At 44.1% G+C, this 19949-nt stretch overlaps 1 protein-coding gene across 1 annotated transcript in view; it reads left to right on the top strand.

Annotated features, from left to right (window-relative positions):
• The window catches only part of LOC126235513 (E3 ubiquitin-protein ligase ARIH1-like), a 61235-nt gene extending 41504 nt beyond the window's left edge, over nt 1–19731 (top strand). Inside the window, exon 2 of the mRNA XM_049944231.1 lies at nt 19577–19731. Within this exon, the coding sequence (XP_049800188.1) occupies nt 19577–19731 (155 nt within the window). The remainder of the gene's footprint in view (nt 1–19576) is intronic.
• The last annotated feature ends 218 nt before the right edge of the window (nt 19732–19949 follow it).

The following is a 19949-nucleotide window of genomic DNA, read 5'->3' as shown; positions in this document are numbered from 1 at the left end:
AATGTAAGATTTCATTTATCTTAGGACAAATTTATTTAGCGTGGTTCATCAATGGTGTACAATGCATAAAGGTTCCCAAGCGACTCCTAGATACACTGCCCTTTAACTAGGGCTGCCATATCTAGCTGGGACATTGTCAGGACACTGAGATGAGAATTTAGAAATGAAACAAACATTTGTTTTATATAATTCCGTTTTATGGAACTTGTTGTGGCAGAAGTAATTGGTGCACCATATTTTTCGGAAGATTTCACTTTTTTCAGCCGGTCTTTTCGCCCTTTGACATATTTGTAAAACTTTTTGGAAGTCAGTCGAAAGGGTGATTCCACAGCCCGTGGCAGCAGTCCCTTTCTTTCATTAGTCCGCTGGACCGACATCAGCGAAAATATTCTATCCACAATGGTGTTGTGTGCGGGAATAGCAAATATATAGCTCGCATAATTTCAACAGTTAACATTTGCTTTCAGGATTTCGGTTTCCTTAACAAAGTAAATTCCCCTTTCTTACACGGACTGTTTAGACTTCCACTCTTCCGAGTCATACTTAGTATATAAAAAGCTCTTCAGATACGTATATTCCTGAAATAATTGTCGCCTGAAATCTTCATACCTTTTTAGTCAGAGACATAGCAGTGTTTTCATAATTACTCAATCTGGGGTTACAGATAGCGTCATCCAACCAAATACTTGATATTTACTATCAGAAATTCCGTCAGTTTCAGTAAGGTATACGAGCAATTAAAGGAATCATTTTTTCAGCTTGGTAGTTCGATGCCTCGGTGCCAATGCTGTAAAATGAAACGTATTGCATTTGTTTTATGCATTCTGATACGTAGTGTCGTGCGAGAATATTTGTAACAATCGCTGTAGCTTTAGTTCTGGTTGTAGACTACTTTGCGGCGACTTTGGAATCAAGATACCTTGCAGCGTTCAGTTTTACGGTACAGTCAAGAAAGCTGAAGGATTGAAGACGCTTGAAAACTCTATAAGCTATTGTTACTTCTGCAGCGGCAACGAACAGTTCTTCTTGGGTATCTTCTTTAATCATGAATGTAGAAATAGACTTTGATGTCGATGTTGCAGCGAATCTGTTTGTATGATTCTTCGTAGAAATGTCATGCCTCACATTTGCCTTACCTCCGTGAGTTACTCAGATGAAACAGCTAGAAATCTGACACAACGCTTCCTGATCCGTGTGTCCTTTCTTGACAAAAGACCATTCTTTCTTGTAATGATCCGAAAAGCTACAATTTCTCTTTCCTTCCTTAGGCATTTTCGTAAGCTATGATAAGTTTATTAGACGGTAAACAGTCGATATTAACACTTCATTCATGTAAATACACATCACTATACACTTCACGCCATGTACACCCCCCAGTAAACACTTCAAATATTACTAACTTGCACTCCTTGTTCGTGTTACGTTTAGAAAGAATAGTCGCATCAAATCGCAATTCGAAAGGGAACTGCCTGATTCTCCCGATTCTTCTTCTTGGCGCTGCTTAAATAGTTTCAGCCATATATTACTGCGGAAGTCTAGTGTTTTCTCGAATGATGGCACTAGATATAGAAGGTGCTTGCATCATCAATACAGGAAACGCAACAAGCAACGCCTCCTGTAGTTGACCTTTCAACATAAACTTGTTGAGATAAATAAAACTAACTGAGGCTGCATTTACATGTGGGGCTAGCAGATGGCGCTACTTCAGTACTTGAGCCAAGCTCGTAACAGTATTTTGCAATATTTTGACAGAATTGGGTCCTGTCATGATATTGGGACAAGAAGGTGCATAACGGTGACAGATAGCAACCCTACCTGTAGCACAAAGCATTACACAAATCACTGGAAATGCGTAATCCCTGTTGGCTAATGATTTAAGGAGCCAACGGACAACTCGAACATCACAGGGTTCATGATAGGAGAATAACTTTCCCACGCATACATTTTACATAAAGCGCCCCCACACGTACGGTTTCAACCATGCGACGGAGCGGGGACGACGGGGTGCATCTGCCCGCGCGCCTGCAAGGATGCAAAACCGTGGCGAGAGGATGTGTGGAGTTAAGTATTTTATTTTTAATTTCTTTATTTTGGCTTTGTGTTGCTAGGCTGATATAGGTAACAACGGTTATAAAGTGCCAAAAAAACATAATCGTAAAAAAGCAGAGTAGCACAAAATAATAAAGTTAGCATACAAACACAGTATTAACGTAAAATAAAAGTGCTATTAGATGAACACCAGGCAGCCGGGAGCAGCTATGACAATGACATTGGAGTCGAATTACAAACAGCAGAATACAGACACATTATGACAAATATTCATATGCTCTTATAGTAAAAGTCAAAACATGAAAGGGCAAACACCGTATATCATGCAATAAGTTCAACAACAGCCGAAGAACAAAACTGAAAATTACATCATGTAACAAAGTGAGAGGTGCAGCATACAGACATACGTAATTGCTGTGTCGTCCGAACAAGACACGGCCAGGACAAAAAAGCACCACAGGCGCAAAGATGCGAGCTGGCGCCAGCGCCAAAGAGAGTCGCCATATGCGCGAGTTCACCAGCGCCAGGGGAGGCGCTGAGGATGAAGATATCGACTTCGTCTCAGCCAATTGCCGGCCGAGTACAAACGGCCAATGACCGGACGACAATGGACAGACACCTAATCGGAAGACAGAAGAGAAGTTCTCGCCCACTTGGTTATAGACCTTCGTCGAGGGCTGACTTAAGACAGGGAACATCGTTTAGTGAACTCTTAGAAGTGAACTCCGGTTGTAAATTGCTTTTGCAATATACTTTGAAGTTTACCTGCTATTGTTTGAGGGCCTTTATTTGTGTTATATTACAAGCAGTATTGCAGACTACATAATTCAGCTAGTCACAAAGATAACTAAACCTTTTTAACTTTTTGTGTTACTTTGTTACTAATCTGTTGGAGAACCTTCGTTCTCCTGATCTGATACCTGACCCTGGAGCATAGCTATGTAATACTGGAAGGGACAAATTGTGTTAGCGGTGTACTGCACCAGAAGCAGTTTCACGAACTCACAAACTCGGCCTACCATGACAACAGTGGCAACTCGGCCTCCACGTAGTAACGACGAGGCATTTACAAAACCGGCGACGAGTATTTACAAAACTGGTGACGAGGTGGTGGCCTCCCAAGCCAGAAGCGGTGACGAGAACGGCTGGCGTGACTTTTGCTTCGTATTTAAAGTGTTCTTATTTGCATTGTTTCCAAATCTACAGAGTCCACCAACTATATCTGTTCTCACCGAACTATTGCCTAATGTGGGTCTACAATCGCCCAAGGAGCTTAATACGATCCTTCGATTTCCGATGCATTCGCTTCAGAAGCTGACCGAAATCCTGGCACAATTCGTCACACATCAAGCGGCAGCTCAAACAGTAAGCAGCGCGTCGCCAGTCAAGCCTGCAGCTTCCGCGTCCACACTTCCTGCCACAATATCGCGCCTTCGACGAAAACGCAGAAGACTGGACGGAGTATATTGTACAATACAGGTGCCACATAGCAGTCCACGAAATATCAGGTACTGTGACACAGATTTACTTCCTTTCCGACGCTGATGTATCGATGTTGGTTTAAATGGCTCTGAGCACTATGGGACTTAACTTCTGACTTCATCAGTCCCCTAGAACTTAGAACTACTTAAACATAAGTAACCTAAGGACATCACACACATCCATGCCCGAGGCAGGATTCGAACCTGCGACCGTAGCGGTCGCGCGGTTTCGGACTGTAGCGCCTAGAACCGCTCTGCCACCCCGGCCGGCGATGTATCGGTGTATAGGACTCTTACAAGACTCTTCCCTACATCACGGCCTGAAGACGTCCCCTTTGATACATTGGTCAGTGTATAAAATAAATACTATGATCCGTAGCAACATTGCGGCTGCAGGTTTAAGTTCAAATGGTTCAAATGGCTCTGAGCACTATGGGTCTTAACATCTGTGGTCATAAGTCCCCTAGAACTTAGAACCACTTAAACCTAACTAACCTAAGGACACCACACACATCCATGCCCTAGGCAGGATTCGAACCTGCGACCGTAGCGGTCGTGCGGTTCTAGTCTGTAGCGCCTAGGCCGGCTGAAGTGGCCGTGCGGTTAAAGGCACTGCAGTCTGGAACCGCATGACCGCTACGGTCGCAGGTTCGAATCCTGCCTCGGGCATGGATGTTTGTGATGTCCTTAGGTTAGTTAGGTTTAACTAGTTCTAAGTTCTAGGGGACTAATGACCTCAGCAGTTGAGTCCCATAGTGCTCAGAGCCATTTTGTAGCGCCTAGAACCACTCGGCCATCCCGACCGGCGCAGGTTTAAGTATTTTCGTTTAAAGAAGCAGCCAGGACAAACATACCGTCAGTGGGCGATTGAATTACGAAGCTTCACGCGGAGATGTAAGTTCCGTTATGCATGTGGACGATATTACAGTGACTATATGATCAGGGATGCAATCACACAGAATGTGTCAGACAGTAGGATCAGAGAACATAGTCGGAAATATTCCGATCCTACTCTTGAGCAGTTATTGTAGGTCACTGATTACCAAGACTCTTGTGATTTTGCTGCAGACGTTTCTCAGCAAACTGGTAACATTTGTGCTGTAGACAGAAAAGCGCAGATAGCTCCAGAGCTACGCGGCCCCGTAAACAGCCACACTTAACGGCACACAAACAGCCTCGCGTACAGAACGCCGTAAAACGTCAACAGGTTAGGTGCAAGCCGCGCTTCGGCCACCAACAGCGGGGTACAAAATCTTGCCCTCTATGCTATACAGCACATAAACGTGAACATTGCCCGTCACGCCAAACCACTTGCTACTCGCACCACCGAACTGGACATGTAGAAAGTGCTTAAAAAGACCCAAGTCCCATGGTCACAATGTGAAACAATTACGCCCTGCTATGCCAGTGCATGTTGCAAATTCAGAACAGTTTGCTCCCACAGAACAATCGTGTGCAGCTATTCAGACCACTAGTTCCCTGTGCAACGTCTCTCTAATAAATTGTATGTACCTTTAGTATTTGCGGGCCATACAGTAAAACTTCAAAATGGTTCAAATGGCTCTGACCACTATGGGACGTAACAGCTGAGGTCATCACTCCTCTGGAACCTGGAACTACTTAAACCTAACTAACCTAAGGACATCACACACATCCATGCCCGAGGCAGGATTCGAACCTGCGACCATAGCGGTCGCGCGGTTACTGAAGCGCCTAGAACCGCTCGGCCACCCCGGCCGGCAGTAAAACTTCAAATAGATACAGGTGCATCAGTGTCCTTGTTAAACTATGAAATGTTAGGCAGGCCACATCTGTGCCAGCCTACAAATATGCTTATAGCGTACAATGGCCAGAGCATTCCAGTGATAGGAACACTTAACATTGGGGCCACGTTTCAGAATCTGCAGAAGACAGTTTCCTTTCAAGTGCTACGAAGTAGAGAATCAGTTTGGTCTCGATTTGTTCGACTTGTTTGGTCTAAACATTGTGGCCAATGTGCTAGATTTGTCTCATTTCAATTCAAGTGACAGTGTTGCTAAGCTCTATGGCGAATTTCAAGAATCGTTTGCTCCTGGCGTAGGTAAAGCCACTAACTCTGCAGCGCACGTTATGATTAAAGACAACGCGCTGTCGCATTTTTTCAAAGGACTTGTAGTGCCTATTGCTCTTCGTGATCAGGGTGCAAAAAAACTGGGTAACTGGCAAGAAAATGGGATAATCGCACAAATCTCTGCAAGTCAGTGGTCTTCCCCAGTAATTTATGATCGAAAACTATCACGAAGAAGTATGATTGGTGCTGATTTCTCGCCCTGATGAACTCCTGGATAGCTTAGGCGCGGGTCGTTATTTTATAAAAACTGACCTTCGAGATGCTTACCTTCAACTTCCTCTTGATGAATCTTCGCAAAATATGCTTGTCATCAACACAAATTTCGGACTTTTCAAGTTCCTTCTTTTCCCTTTCGGTAGCGCATCAGCACATGCCATTTTCCAACGCTACCTACAACATATGACTGCTTCTGTATCTTCGTATACAAATTAACTGAACAATATTGTAGTCGCCGGCCGGTGTGGCCGAGCGGTTCTAGGCGTTTCAGTCTGGAACCGCGCGGCCGCTACGGTCGCAGGTTAGTTAGGTTTAAGTAGTTGTAAGTTCTAGGGGACTGATGACCTCAGATGTTAAGTCCCATAGTGCTCAGAGCCATTTGAACCATTTGATATTGTAGTCGCTGGCCGCATAGCGGAAGAACATCTTGCCAACTTGGGCTCTTTATTTCGAATTTTGTCTGAGGCCAGACTCAAGTTTAGTAAAGAAAAGTGTTTCTTTTTCCAGACGGAACGAGACTATTTGGATTATGTTATCAATTCTCGAGGTGTTCACCCGACACAGGCGCATTTGCAAGCAATACGTGATCTCAAACCGCCTGAGAATGTCAAAGAATTGTAGTCTGTCTTAGGGAAGCTCTCTTATTACATTCGCTTCATCCCAATTTGCAGCCCATATAGCGGCTTCCTTGCATCGCCTTCGCCTCAAAAATGTTCCTTCTCTTTGGTCCCAAGATTGTGACATAGCCATCCCGAAACTGAAAGGTACATTGCTCAGTGTTCGGTGCTTGGTTAATTTCGATCCAAACAAACCTGTCATTTTGGCCACGGACGCACGCCATATGGAACTGCTGCTGTTTCGTGACACCGGATTGGTTCGTCGGACAGGCCTATTGCCTTTGCATCCTAGCTTCTGAACAAAGCTCACCAGAATTACTCACAAATGGAAAAGGAAGCTTTCGCCATCATTTTCGGGGTGACTAAATGTACGGTCAAAAATTCTGTTTGATGACGGACCACAAACCATTAAAGTCACTCTTCAAATAGTTCAAATGGCTCTGAGCACTATGGGACTCAAGTTCTGAGGTTATCAGTCCCCTACAACTCAGAACTACCTAAACCTAACTAACCTAAGGACATCACACGCATCCATGCCCGAGGCAGGATTCGAACCTGCGACCGTAGCGGTCTCGCGGTTCCAGACTGTAGCGCCTAGAACCGCACGGCCACTCCGGACGGCACAGTAACTGTTCAGTCTGGCCAAACCGATTCTTATTCGTACTGCTCAGAAATTGCAACGTTTCGCTCTTCTTCCCTCCCACTACCAGTACGAGATCATTTATCGGCCCACTTCTAAGCATGCGAATGCAGACGCTCCCTCATGTCTACCTGTGGGACCTGATGCTTCGACACTTCCGAAGCAGTATGTTTTCAAACTGATGCACAAGAAACTGACACTATCGAGCAGTTTCCCCTGGATTATCGGAAAGAAGCGTAAGCCACTTCTTCAGATAGCGATTTGCAAATTTTGCTCAGGTACATTCGTACCGGAAGCACATTGTTCGCCCCATTGTTCGATATTTTGCACGTCGACATGATCTTTCTTGATCATGGTGTCATTTTCCTTCACACAAGGTCAGGACATTAGCGTGTGCTGACATCTAAAGTGCTTTAAAGACATGTACTCAGCTTATTGCATCAAGGTCATTAAGGTGTTGTCAGCACTGAACAATTGTCGCGCAGACATTGCACATAGTTGGCATGGATAGAAAGGGTCCCCAACGGTGTCAAGCGTGTGCGGAACATCAAGCCGCCCCTCCATAACGATTTTATGAGTAGTTCAAGGCGTGCACGTAGACTTTGCTGGCCGTTACTGGAACACACGCTGGTTAGTAGTAGTCGACACATACAGTGAATTCCCCTGTGTTGTTACCATGTCATAGACAACTTCTCGCTCCACTTCGCAAGCACTTCAGTCCGTATTCTGCATCGAAGGTCTGACTGAACTGCTCGTCACGGACAACGGACCTCAATCTGTCTCTGCAGAATTCGAAGATTTCTGTACAGCGAACGGCAAACGCGATCTCACCTCAGCACCATTCCACTAACAATGGAATGGTGAAGTTGAACGTTTAGTTGGCACGTCCAAACAGCAAATGGACAAACTTCGCTTTCATCATCGACGCGAACAAGCTTTGCTTCTCTTCTTGTTCACTTATCGCTCCCAGCCACTCAACCACCCTTCGCCCACAGATCTGCTACATGGGCGACGGCACCGCACGCTCTTAAACTTGATCCGTCCCTCGCTGCGGTCGGCTCCTACAGACTCCAGTAAACCAACATATTAGTTTAGTCGACCTTCGTTTTACTGAATCTATGGCAGAAATAAGTCATGGGACCGCGGCGTCATTACTGATCAATTGGTTCGCGTATGTTTCAAAGCCCCGATGGCTTGCAGAAGAGGCACCTAAATCAAATTTGCCCTTGTCGCTTGCAACGTTCTGCCGCTTCTCGCATATTCACAGTTTCCTGGCCTTCCCGATCGACGCAACCCAAGCGCCATCGATCAGAGCTGTTTCCGGACGTCGAACCGAGGGACAACGATCCGACGCCGCATCCGTCCACTAGCGGACGTCCGGCGGGGCGTGCAACGCCACCACCGCTGTGTCAACCCCACGTCGAGGCGTACCGAAGGGCCTCCAGTCAGGAAGATGCTGTTGTGGATTCATGGCATGAAGAAGATGCCGTGACGATGGGTGCTTGGACGTACCCTCTGAGTAGTTTTTCGGCTGGTGTTCGCTCGCAGTCTCAAGACGAAAGTCAGGGTGCGAGAAGCGACTCGGCATCGGCTACAGCAATGGTCGCCGCACCGACACTGGTTCCAACACCCAAGCCTCCACCTCGTCGTCGGTATGGTGCTCGGCCGTACGTGGCGACGGTGCGGCGGTTTGGGGCCGAGTAGTGCTGTCTCGTCGAAACAAGGCACAGCCAGGTCAAAAAGCACCACAGGCGCAAAGATGAAAGCTGGTGCCAGTACCACGGGCGGCGCTGTGGATCAAGATATCGACTTCGCCTCGGACAGTTGCTGGCGGAGTACAGTCCGCCAATGGCTGGACAAAAGCCTACTCGGAAGATAGAAGAGCAGCCCTCGCCCACTTGGTTACGGATCATCGTCCAGGGCTGACTTACGCAGGGATCGTCGTTTACTGAACTCTTACAAGTTAACAGACAGTTGTTGTAAATTGCTTTTGCTTTGTACTGCGAAGTTTACCTACGATTACTTTCACTTAACCGTTAACGGCCTTTAACTAGTCACAAAGATAAGTAAACCTTTTTAACTCATTTGTGTGACTTTCTTACTAATCTGTTGGAGTGTTGTAGAACCTTCGTTCTCATTTCCTGTACCTGACCGTGGGGAACAGCCGTGTAATATTGTCAGGGAGAAATAGTCTTAGCTGTGTACTGCACCAGAAGCCGTTTCCCAAACCTATAAACTCGGCCTACCATAAAAACATTAGCGACTCGGCCTCCACAATAGTAGCGACGAGGCCTTTGCAAACCTGCAACGAGGGTTTACAAAAGAAATTAAAATAAAAGATAAACCCAAAATGACAAATACAATACAACCCACGGTATGTACAATAGTGTCAATAGAACAGTAGAATGAAATGCACAAGAGAGCAATAATGAAAATTTAATGCACAGATAGAGTTGTGTACGCAAATGAAAACACAAAATTGCGCACCCTATTACGAAACGGGCTGATGTCGCGCGAAAACGAAGACTGCGGCAACTCATAAATTGTTTTTGGCGCCGGTGGCTTCAATATAGCCTTTTAGCAAGTTATATTTATCAAAATCGTGGAGTAAAACAAGAACACTGGTGAGGAGGGTGTAACCTCTTCCCATCAATTTCTTACACAAGTCTGATTGTGCAGTCGTGTACTTATAGAGTGAAGTAGGGACACGTTCTTAGCCGCGCGCAAGTGGGCATACTGGAGTGCCACGGGCAAGCGTCCGCGTGTAAATGTGAAACTTCGGGCAGTTATGGGTGCATATGAGGCGTGTAGTGTGTCCTCAGTTCTAAAATCTTCCGTGGCGTGTGCGCGGCAATTACGTTAGTTGCAGCCAAGCTCCGTACGGAACCGATTCAGACATTTACTACAATCGGTACTGCAGAAATAGGCTATGCATCTATGAGCATAAACATAAACCAAACCAAACATGGTACTGGGTTAAGGATCACGATTATCGTCAAAATTATTTTCTTTGATTAAAGAGCTGTAAGACGATTACCGAGACGTCGAAGCTATTTAAGAATAATATACTGCTGGATATCGTCAAGAACAAAATCAGCTGGCACGACGCAGTTAAGAGGAAGAACATTTCTGCAGAGGAACGTATAACAGATTCTCAGTTCTTAGCTCCCTCGAAGATTTAAAATTTGTCACGGGAATTTCCACATAATCGCTGTCTAATGTAGTTCTTGATATACGATAAATATTTTATGTAGTACTACAGCCAGAGGTTGTGGGGGTAACAGTTCAAAGTACTAGGTATTGTATCAATATTTTACGTGGAAGAAAAACTGTAAAGGCTTTCAAGTAAACTTTTTAGTTAAGTCACTGCTTAAAAAGGAGAAAAAAGGCTCGCCACTCTTACTACTCTGTGGTCATATAATGACTACGTAGGTTGTTGTGCATTGATATGCAACAGTAGTGTGATACCCCTCAGTTGCAGAAGGAGACGAAGGAGAAAATAGTGTTGAAGCATGGAATCGTGCAGTTAACAGCCTGACTACACATGTTATTATCACATAAACCTGTGTAATCGAAGTTTCCAGCAGAGCTTGGCATCTTTTCACGCGCAGAGAAGAAGCATTGTAGCCGACGAGGCGAGAATACCATGCTTTATTAATCCAGTATTTGAGAATAACAACACTTACTTACTTGCAACGAACTTGGAACATAATTTCAAATCCTCACTAATCTCTTTCTCGCTGACAACTGCTACAATATTATGAGCTTGAAAAAGTTAATACCTTACGAAATTTCCTCTGTTCATGCAGTAAAACTGGCGCATCAGGCTAGGCGCTTTTAGTTTATTACCTCTTTACTAGTAACTGTATTCGCGACACATTTTCCAGACATTATTCATGTACACCACTGAACGATTTTCTGCAAAATTACACTCCTGGAAACTGAAATAAGAACACCGTGAATTCATTGTCCCAGGAAGGGGAAACTTTATTGACACATTCCTGGGGTCAGATACATCACATGATCACACTGACAGAACCACAGGCACATAGACACAGGCAACAGAGCATGCACAATGTCGGCACTAGTACAGTGTATATCCACCTTTCGCAGCAATGCAGGCTGCTATTCTCCCATGGAGACGATCGTAGAGATGCTGGATGTAGTCCTGTGGAACGGCTTGCCATGCCATTTCCACCTGGCGCCTCAGTTGGACCAGCGTTCGTGCTGGACGTGCAGACCGCGTGAGACGACGCTTCATCCAGTCCCAAACATGCTCAATGGGGGACAGATCCGGAGAGCTTGCTGGCCAGGGTAGTTGACTTACACCATCTAGAGCACGTTGGGTGGCACGGGATACAAGCGGACGTGCATTGTCCTGTTGGAACTGCAAGTTCCCTTGCCGGTCTAGGAATGGTAGAACGATGGGTTCGATGACGGTTTGGATGTACCGTGCACTATTCAGTGTCCCCTCGACGATCACCAGTGGTGTACGGCCAGTGTAGGAGATCGCTCCCCACACCATGATGCCGGGTGTTGGCCCTGTGTGCCTCGGTCGTATGCAGTCCTGATTGTGACGCTCACCTGCACGGCGCCAAACACGCATACGACCATCATTGGCACCAAGGCAGAAGCGACTCTCATCGCTGAAGACGACACGTCTCCATTCGTCCCTCCATTCACGCCTGTCGCGACACCACTGGAGGCGGGCTGCACGATGTTGGGGCGTGAGCGGAAGACGGCCTAACGGTGTGCGGGACCGTAGCCCAGCTTCATGGAGACGGTTGCGAATGGTCCTCGCCGATACCCCAGGAGCAACAGTGTCCCTAATTTGCTGGGAAGTGGCGGTGCGGTCCCCTACGGCACTGCGTAGGATCCTACGGTCTTGGCGTGCATCCGTGCGTCGCTGCGGTCCGGTCCCAGGTCGACGGGCACGTGCACCTTCCGCCGACCACTGGCGACAGCATCGATGTACTGTGGAGACCTCATGCCCCACGTGTTGAGCAATTCGGCCGTACGTCCACCCGGATTCCCGCATGCCCACTGTACGCCCTCGCTCAAAGTCCGTCAGCTGCACATACGGTTCACGTCCACGCTGTCGCGGCATGCTACCAGTGTTAAAGACTGCGATGGAGCTCCGTATGCCACGGCAAACTGGCTGACACTGACGGCGGCGGTGCACAAATGCTGCGCAGCTAGCGCCATTCGACGGCCAACACCGCGGTTCCTGGTGTGTCCGCTGTGCCGTGCGTGTGATCATTGCTTTTACAGCCCTCTCGCAGTGTCCGGAGCAAGTATGGTGGGTCTGACACACCGGTGTCAATGTGTTCTTTTTTCCATTTCCAGGAGTGTATATCATTGTACGTCCTATAGCACAGGAGGTATGACGTGATTAAGATTGAACTGCGTGAAAACGAAACTGCAGGGCGAAGTTCGCAACAGATGCAGATGAAATATGTGCACAAATATATGTAAAATATGTTAAATGTATGTGGAATGTATGTTAAATATGTGTACTCTGGTAAATACAAGGGTAGAAAGATCCTCGTAAACCATTGGATCATTTTCAACCAAACTTGGAGACACTTTCATACCTGGAAAGTAATACTGTATGGCTGAAAACCACCAGTCGACAATTGGGGTGGGGATGGAGAGGGAACGGGGCAAGAGGAGATGGATAGAGAGGAGGTGGATCAGTTATGGGGGAGGAGGACATGAACAGAGAAAGGGAAGAGGATGACAGGAATGGAGAGGACGAGGAGATGAATAGGGAGAGGGCGGATAAGAGTAAATTTAAAGGAGGTGAAGAAGAGATAGAGAAGGAAGGAGGTGATTGACACCGAGAGGGGGAGAAGCAGATGGTCAGGAACAAGGGCAGGAGGAGATGGACAGAGTAGGTGGAGGTGGAGATGGACTAACAGAAAACAGGAATAAATACGTACCCAGGCGGTACCGGGTATGTACTGAAGTATTGTTTTCCTAGTACAATCACTGTTAAAAGAAGGGTCAAGTAGTCGAGCAGTCTACCAAGTTTTATACTAGCGTTTCACCGAGACTAAAGTGAATGGCCTACATAAATTTTTGAAAAAAATCTCTTAGACGTATTTGAAACAAAGTTTTATACAGAGATAACTGTGGCATTAAGGTATAATTATTTATTTATTTAAGTGACAAATAAGTTAATAATTACATAAATAATAACAGCAGTGCACTGCAACACGAAAACAATTATGTAAAAGTCGAACACACGTGCTCAGTGTACCTGTTGATATTACTAAACGGGTAACCCAGTTCACAGCATCTTGTCACCGTTCCTGGTTACCTGTCAGACGGCTTTCAGCGGAAACAAAAAAATTTATTTTCAATATTTCATATAATTCCTGCTCTACAATTCATGGATTATTCATTCTTGCCCGGTCCGGCAATTTCATTCGATTTACCCTACCAAATGCCTTTTTAAAATCTATATAAGCAAGATGTATTTACAAATTCTTTCCTGTTATTTATATTATTAATTGTGTAATGGTGAAGATATTATTTCTGGACCATTTGGCTCCAGCGTATTCTGGATCGCCCTCGATCTCTTATTCCCCTCGGCATGTAATACAACACTGCATTGATTCGTTTAGTATTCTTCATCCTTTGTATGTGATGGGTCCAGTTCTCCTATTATCTAATATTTTACTAAGTATTAATTTAATATTTTATTCGGTTCTAATATCTTAATTTCATATCCCAGTCATCATCGTACATTCTTTAACACTCTTTAAAAATCTCGTTTCCGCTGATTGCATTTTACTCAGCTGCTTTTGAGTCGGTACCCAGGAAAAATTCATTTTCGATTCTTTCTTAACTTTATTTTTCAAAGGTCTCAGGAGGGTCCTGGATACATCTTGGAATTTGCTAACTTTTTGTTCTGCGATCTTGTCATTGTAAAAACTTGTCACACCCAACATATTTAAAACACGTCATTTGTCTAAAATTGAGTTTTCTTGTACAATATTTGATGTTACCGGACCCTTTCCTTTAAAACCCACAATTTTCGTTTCATTAATTGAGATTATAAAATTATAAGATTTACATCGATTATTTAAGAGAAACATGGATTTCTGTAGCTGTCTTTCATTTTCTTGACGTGTTATTTGATAGTCTGCAAACAAAAGAATGTTTCAACAGATACAGTTTGTTAATTTAGTTCCAAGATCTACTATCAACTTCCATTTCTTTAAGACGTCGTTAGTACATGTATTAAAATGAGTGAGTGACTAGCTACACCTCTGTCTATGTCATGTGTTTGCGAGACACTTTGTCTAACCGCCGTGACTATGATAAAATGAGTATTTATTTACAGATTCTTTATTATCAAAGTAAGGTATGGTTGGTAGCCCTCGTTTTATGGTACTTTCCGTAATTTCATTCGATTTACCCTACCAAATGCCTTTTTAAAATCTATAAAAGCAAGATGTATTTACAAATTCTTTCCTGTTCTTTATATTATTAATTGTGTAATGGTGAAGATATTATTTATGGACCATCTCTCTTTCCTAAATCCACCTTGTTCTTCGCCTAGGTGACAGTTTGCAATACTTTTAATCTGTTTTTTTTTTTTCTTTTGTATCCTGTATCCGTAATACTTATTCTTCTATAATTCTCACAATTTCTGTGGTCTCCTATTTTGAACAGACTTGTAACTAAAGCTGTTGGCCAAGAGAGACGTTTCAGGGAATTTTTCCAGCATTTACTGAGTTGACGTAAAATTTTGAATTTGCATACTATAGCTTTATGTTCCATATTTACCCCATCTAATTCAGGACCTTCCTTTATTTTACACATCTTAACACAGTATCTAAATCTTGCAATGTTATAGCGACCCATCTGAAACTTTATCTCCATTTTTACTTGTGTTTCATTCACTTTCTGAATTACTATCATTCGTAATACTGTTTTATGCATTGTTGATACCTTATTAAGTTAAATCTTAATATATCTTTTTCTGACTAATTTACAGGATTAATTAATTTGTAACACTTAGTTGCCTCCCATTTACATCACGCTTTGTTTCACTTATAAACTTATTTCATATTTCTTCGTGAGCCATTCTGGTTATTTTCTTCTCTATTACTCTTGTTTCTTTATGTATTTCATACGATATCTCTGTTTTCTTTTGTAAATATGTCTTGCATGCTTTCCACATCTCCTCAATTGGTTTTTTCTATTTCAGAATTCCATATTTCCAAACACTTTTTATCTCTTATGCCTCTTCTTTCTTAAAACAACACGTACTGTTCTACAGATAGCATGTATAATATTTTACCAGTCTTTATTTACTTCTTCATCGATGAGTGTTTCAGCTGGATAGTTTGCAAGCCCACTTTCGTAAAAAGTTTTCAAATGGTTCAAATGGCTCTGAGCACTATGGGACTTAACATCTATGGTCATCAGTCCCCTAGAACTTAGAACTACTTAAACCTAACTAACCTAAGGACAGCACACAACACCCAGCCATCACGAGGCAGAGAAAATCCCTGACCCCGCCGGGAATCGAACCCGGGAACCCGGGCGTGGGAAGCGAGAACGCTACCGCACGACCACGAGATGCGGGCAAAAAGTTTTCAGACCTACTTCTTGTAGGACAAACACCTTATACACTTCTTCATTTTCTTGTTCATGTTTTGGGCTACTTTCACCATTTTGCTATATTTCCATTTTTTAAATACAAGATAACGCCTCGAATACATAGCACTGCCTCTGTGTACTGTAACGTCTTGTACCATGGAACTTATTATTGACAATTTCATAATCGATTAATTATGTATAAACTCGAATCTTCCATGAACACTTAGGAATATCTTTCCTGCGAAAGTAGGTATTTATTAATTTCAGATGGTTGATTGTTTAAAACTGCCCAAGTTCTGTAATTTTCATTTCACTTTTCCAGAAGTCCCCATAACATTTAGAATAGGTATTGTGGCTACTCGAGCATTTTGAATCGCCATTAATAATCAGTCGGTCACTCTTCATACAATTATCTGTTATATATAGTACGAATTTGTAAAAATGTTTGTTTTCGTTTTTTTTCTCTTCTTTAGGAGCGTACACTGCTATCTCTGCCATATATCCTCGCACCATTTTAGATCACGCTGTTGCCATTCTTTCATTTATGTATTCTTCCACGTTCGTTCTGTTACTATGGCTACCCCACATTGTATTCTCTCTCTCTGCTTTACGCTACTGTGTGTCACTGTGTATTGTTTCAAATCTCTCGATCCTTTCAATTTCTTTTTTTTTCTGTTTGGTTTTTTCTCCTATCGCTTGGTCTTTAGCATCTATATCGTTCACGTTCCATCTACCGACTTTTAAAACATCTTTTATACCACATCCTGATCTAGTCCTTTTAACATGTCAAGTTCGGTTTCCATTACATTCGTGCAGGTGGATACTGTAAAACAACTAAGCGAAATTTGTCTTGCGTTGGAGAGACACCAGCACTCCGAATAAAGATTTCGGATCTCTTCCTCCTACAACGGTTCTCGGCATACTGCGGCTCGCAAGCCACATACATCTCCCTGGCTGCTTGAGTGTGGCTCTTCAACAAAATGCCATGTACGGGTGAGCGGGTACAGCATCAGTGAAACTTCGTGGCCCATGGGCCGAAGTCAATTTTCGACCTGGGGACTCTATTTATTTCATGATAGACATAACGTCTCATTTAAATAAGCATAATTGTAATCTACAGGGAAAGGGATCATAATATTTTCGATGTTACAAAAAGTTACTTCAGTCCAAAACAGATTGTCATTTATCTCTGAAAAGCTCGACAAAAACTCTGATTCACTCTACAACGCTGTTGGTAGGTTGCTTTTCTATTACAAAACATTACTTTTAAGTATGAGGGCAGATTTTCTCAACTTTTTTTCAGCCATTGTTAAAAAACGTATTAACTGTACTGCAACAGAATTAAATTTTTCTCCCTTTAATACTGACATGGGCAATTTTGAAATACATTTCCTGGATTTAAAAAAAAAAAAAAGAATTGATCGTGCTAAAACACCTGTACTAGCATTCCTGACATATATTATCAGCTAAAAAACTACCGCTTGATTCTACTTCTTTATTTTGGCCTAGATATTCATGCGATCAATCGTATACAAGCACGAACATCATCAGGATTAAAACTGGAAAACTGTTTACTGATGAGAACCTTGAAACGTTCATAATGCTGAAACCAACAACGTACAAACTTGACATACCCAAACTTTTCAGGGTGTTGTAAATACGTTGTTCATATTAGTGACTGTCAGTCATTGTCATGATTTAATTTTATAAACACCTGACAACTTAATTTTATCAATGAATATCGTTTTTATTAATCAATATCAAGTTTTATTCAACTTACCTATAATTTAACTAAGACCAATAGACGAATACAGTAAGCAGATTCTGAAGGATGTAGGTTGCAGTAGTTACTTGGAGATGAAGAGGCTTGCACAGGATAGAGCAGCATGGAGATCTGCATCAGACTAGCACTTGGAACGAAGATCACAGTAACAACATCAGTATCGAAACAATAGATTTTATTAGTAGACATAGCTGTACATACCTATAGATACCAGTTCGTAGATATGGTTTAATATTTTCAAAAAAACTATTTTTAGGTACATTATTTTCCGATTATAATATCATCAACGTTTTTCATTTCTTGTAGTACACTGAAGAGCAAAAGAAACTGGTATAACTGCCTAATTTCGTGCAGGGCCCCCGCGAGCACGCAGAAGTGCCGCAACACAATGTGGCATGGACTCGACTAATGTCTGCAGAAGTGCTGGAGGGAACTGACTCCATGAATCCTGCTGGGCTGTCCATAAATCCGTAAGAGTAAGAGGGGGTGGATATTTCATCTGAACAGCGTGTTGCAAGGCATCCCAGATACGCTAAATAATGTTCATGTCTGGGGAGTATGGTGGCCAACGGAAGTGTTTAAACTCAGAAGAATGTTCCTGGAGCCACTCTATAGTATTCTGGAAGTGTGGAGTGTCGCATTGTCCTACTGGAATTGCCCAAGTCCGTCGGAATGCGCAGTGGACATGTATGGTTGCAGGTGAATAGACAGGATGCTTACGTACGTGTCACCTGGTAGAGTAGTATTTAAACGTATCAGGGGCCCTTATCACTCCAACTCCACACGCCCCATACCATTACAGAGCCTCCACCAGCTTGAACAGTCCGCTGCTGACATGCAGGATCCATGGATTCATTATTTTGTCTCCATACCCGTACACGTCCATCCGTTAGATACAGTATGAAACAGGAGTCGTCCGAGCAGGCAACACGTTTCCAGTCATCAACAGTCCCATGTCGGTGTTGACGGTCCCAGGCGAGGCGTAAAACTTTGTGTTGTTCAGTCATCAAGGGCACGCGAATGGGCCTTCTGCTCCGAAACCCCGTATCGTTGATTTTTCGTTCAATAGTTCGCACGCTGACACTTCTTGACGGCCCAGGATTGAAATCTGCAGAAATTTCGGAAGGGTTGTACTTCTGTTACATTGAACGATTCTTTTCAGTCGTCGTTGGTCCCGTTCTAGCAGGATCTTTTTCCGACGGCAGCGATCTCGGAGATTTGATGTTTTACCAGCTTCCTGATATTCACGGTACACTCGTGAAATGGTCGTACGGGAAAATCCCCACTTCATCGCTACCTCGGAGATGTGTCCCATCGCTCGTGCGCTGATTGCAACACCACGTTCAAACTCACTTAAATCTTGATAACCCGCCTTTGTAGCAGCACTAACCGATCTAACAACTGCGCCTTGCACTTGTTGTGTAATATAGGCGTTGCTGGGCACAACGCCTTATTCTGCCTTTTCCATTTCTTAATATTTGAATACGCATGCCTATACAATTTTCTTTGGTGCTTCAGCGTACATTATATGTTTTCTGATTTTTGATGTAAATTGGCCTGGCGAGACTAAGTAACAAATGAGGAGGTGCTTCGAAGGGTACAAGAAACCGGATCTCTGTGGAGGCACATCCAAAAAAGAAGAGAGAAACTTGTAGGGTACATCCTACGACACAACAACATCATCATTGGAACAATAGCAGAAGGAGCTATTGAGGGAAGGAATTGGCGGTGCCGATCAAGGATATCATACATGTAACAGATCATGAATGATGTTGGATGTAACACATACGTGGAAATTAAGAGGAAGGCAGACAGAAGAGAGGAATTGCACTCTGCTGCAAACCAACTTCAGGCCTGAACACTAAAAGAAGAGGAAGAAGTGTGGCCTGAAGATGACACTAAGGTAGTGTACAAACTTGTCGTGTAATTAATACATTTTAGGGAAAGCACAGCTATAACCTGAGTTTTAATTTCGGTTTGAGCACTGTACTGACTCTAATGCCGCGATCAGTCGCAGAGAGGAAGCGCAAACAAGTGCGAACAGAGGTTGCCGCTGGGCCGCAGAGATAAGAGCGCACGCCATAAGGGCGTCGGCGCTGTCGCTTTTTGCTGCTTCTGGGGGCGGCAGCGGCGGCAGACGGGCGCCACGCCGCGGTGGCGGCGGCGGCGGCGGCGGCGGCGGCGGCGGCGGGACCGCAGCCAGAGGCGGCCCTGGCTAGGGTTAGCGCCAGCTAGGGACAGGGATAGGGCCAGGGCTGGCCTGCATGAGTTAGGGGGCGGAAGCGCGCGCATGCCACGGCTCGCGGCCCACGCACACTAAATCTCCACCCCCGCGCGCCGCCTCCTTGTCCGCAGGCAGTTTTACTCCGAGTATCGTCGGCGGGCCGCAATTCATTTGGCCGTTAAATTTTTCTTGCAAGGATATTCGCGGGACCTT

This window comes from Schistocerca nitens, chromosome 2 (genome assembly GCF_023898315.1).
Source record: "Schistocerca nitens isolate TAMUIC-IGC-003100 chromosome 2, iqSchNite1.1, whole genome shotgun sequence".
Lineage (NCBI taxonomy): Eukaryota > Metazoa > Arthropoda > Insecta > Orthoptera > Acrididae > Schistocerca > Schistocerca nitens.
This window is presented reverse-complemented; position numbering and strand designations above follow the sequence as displayed.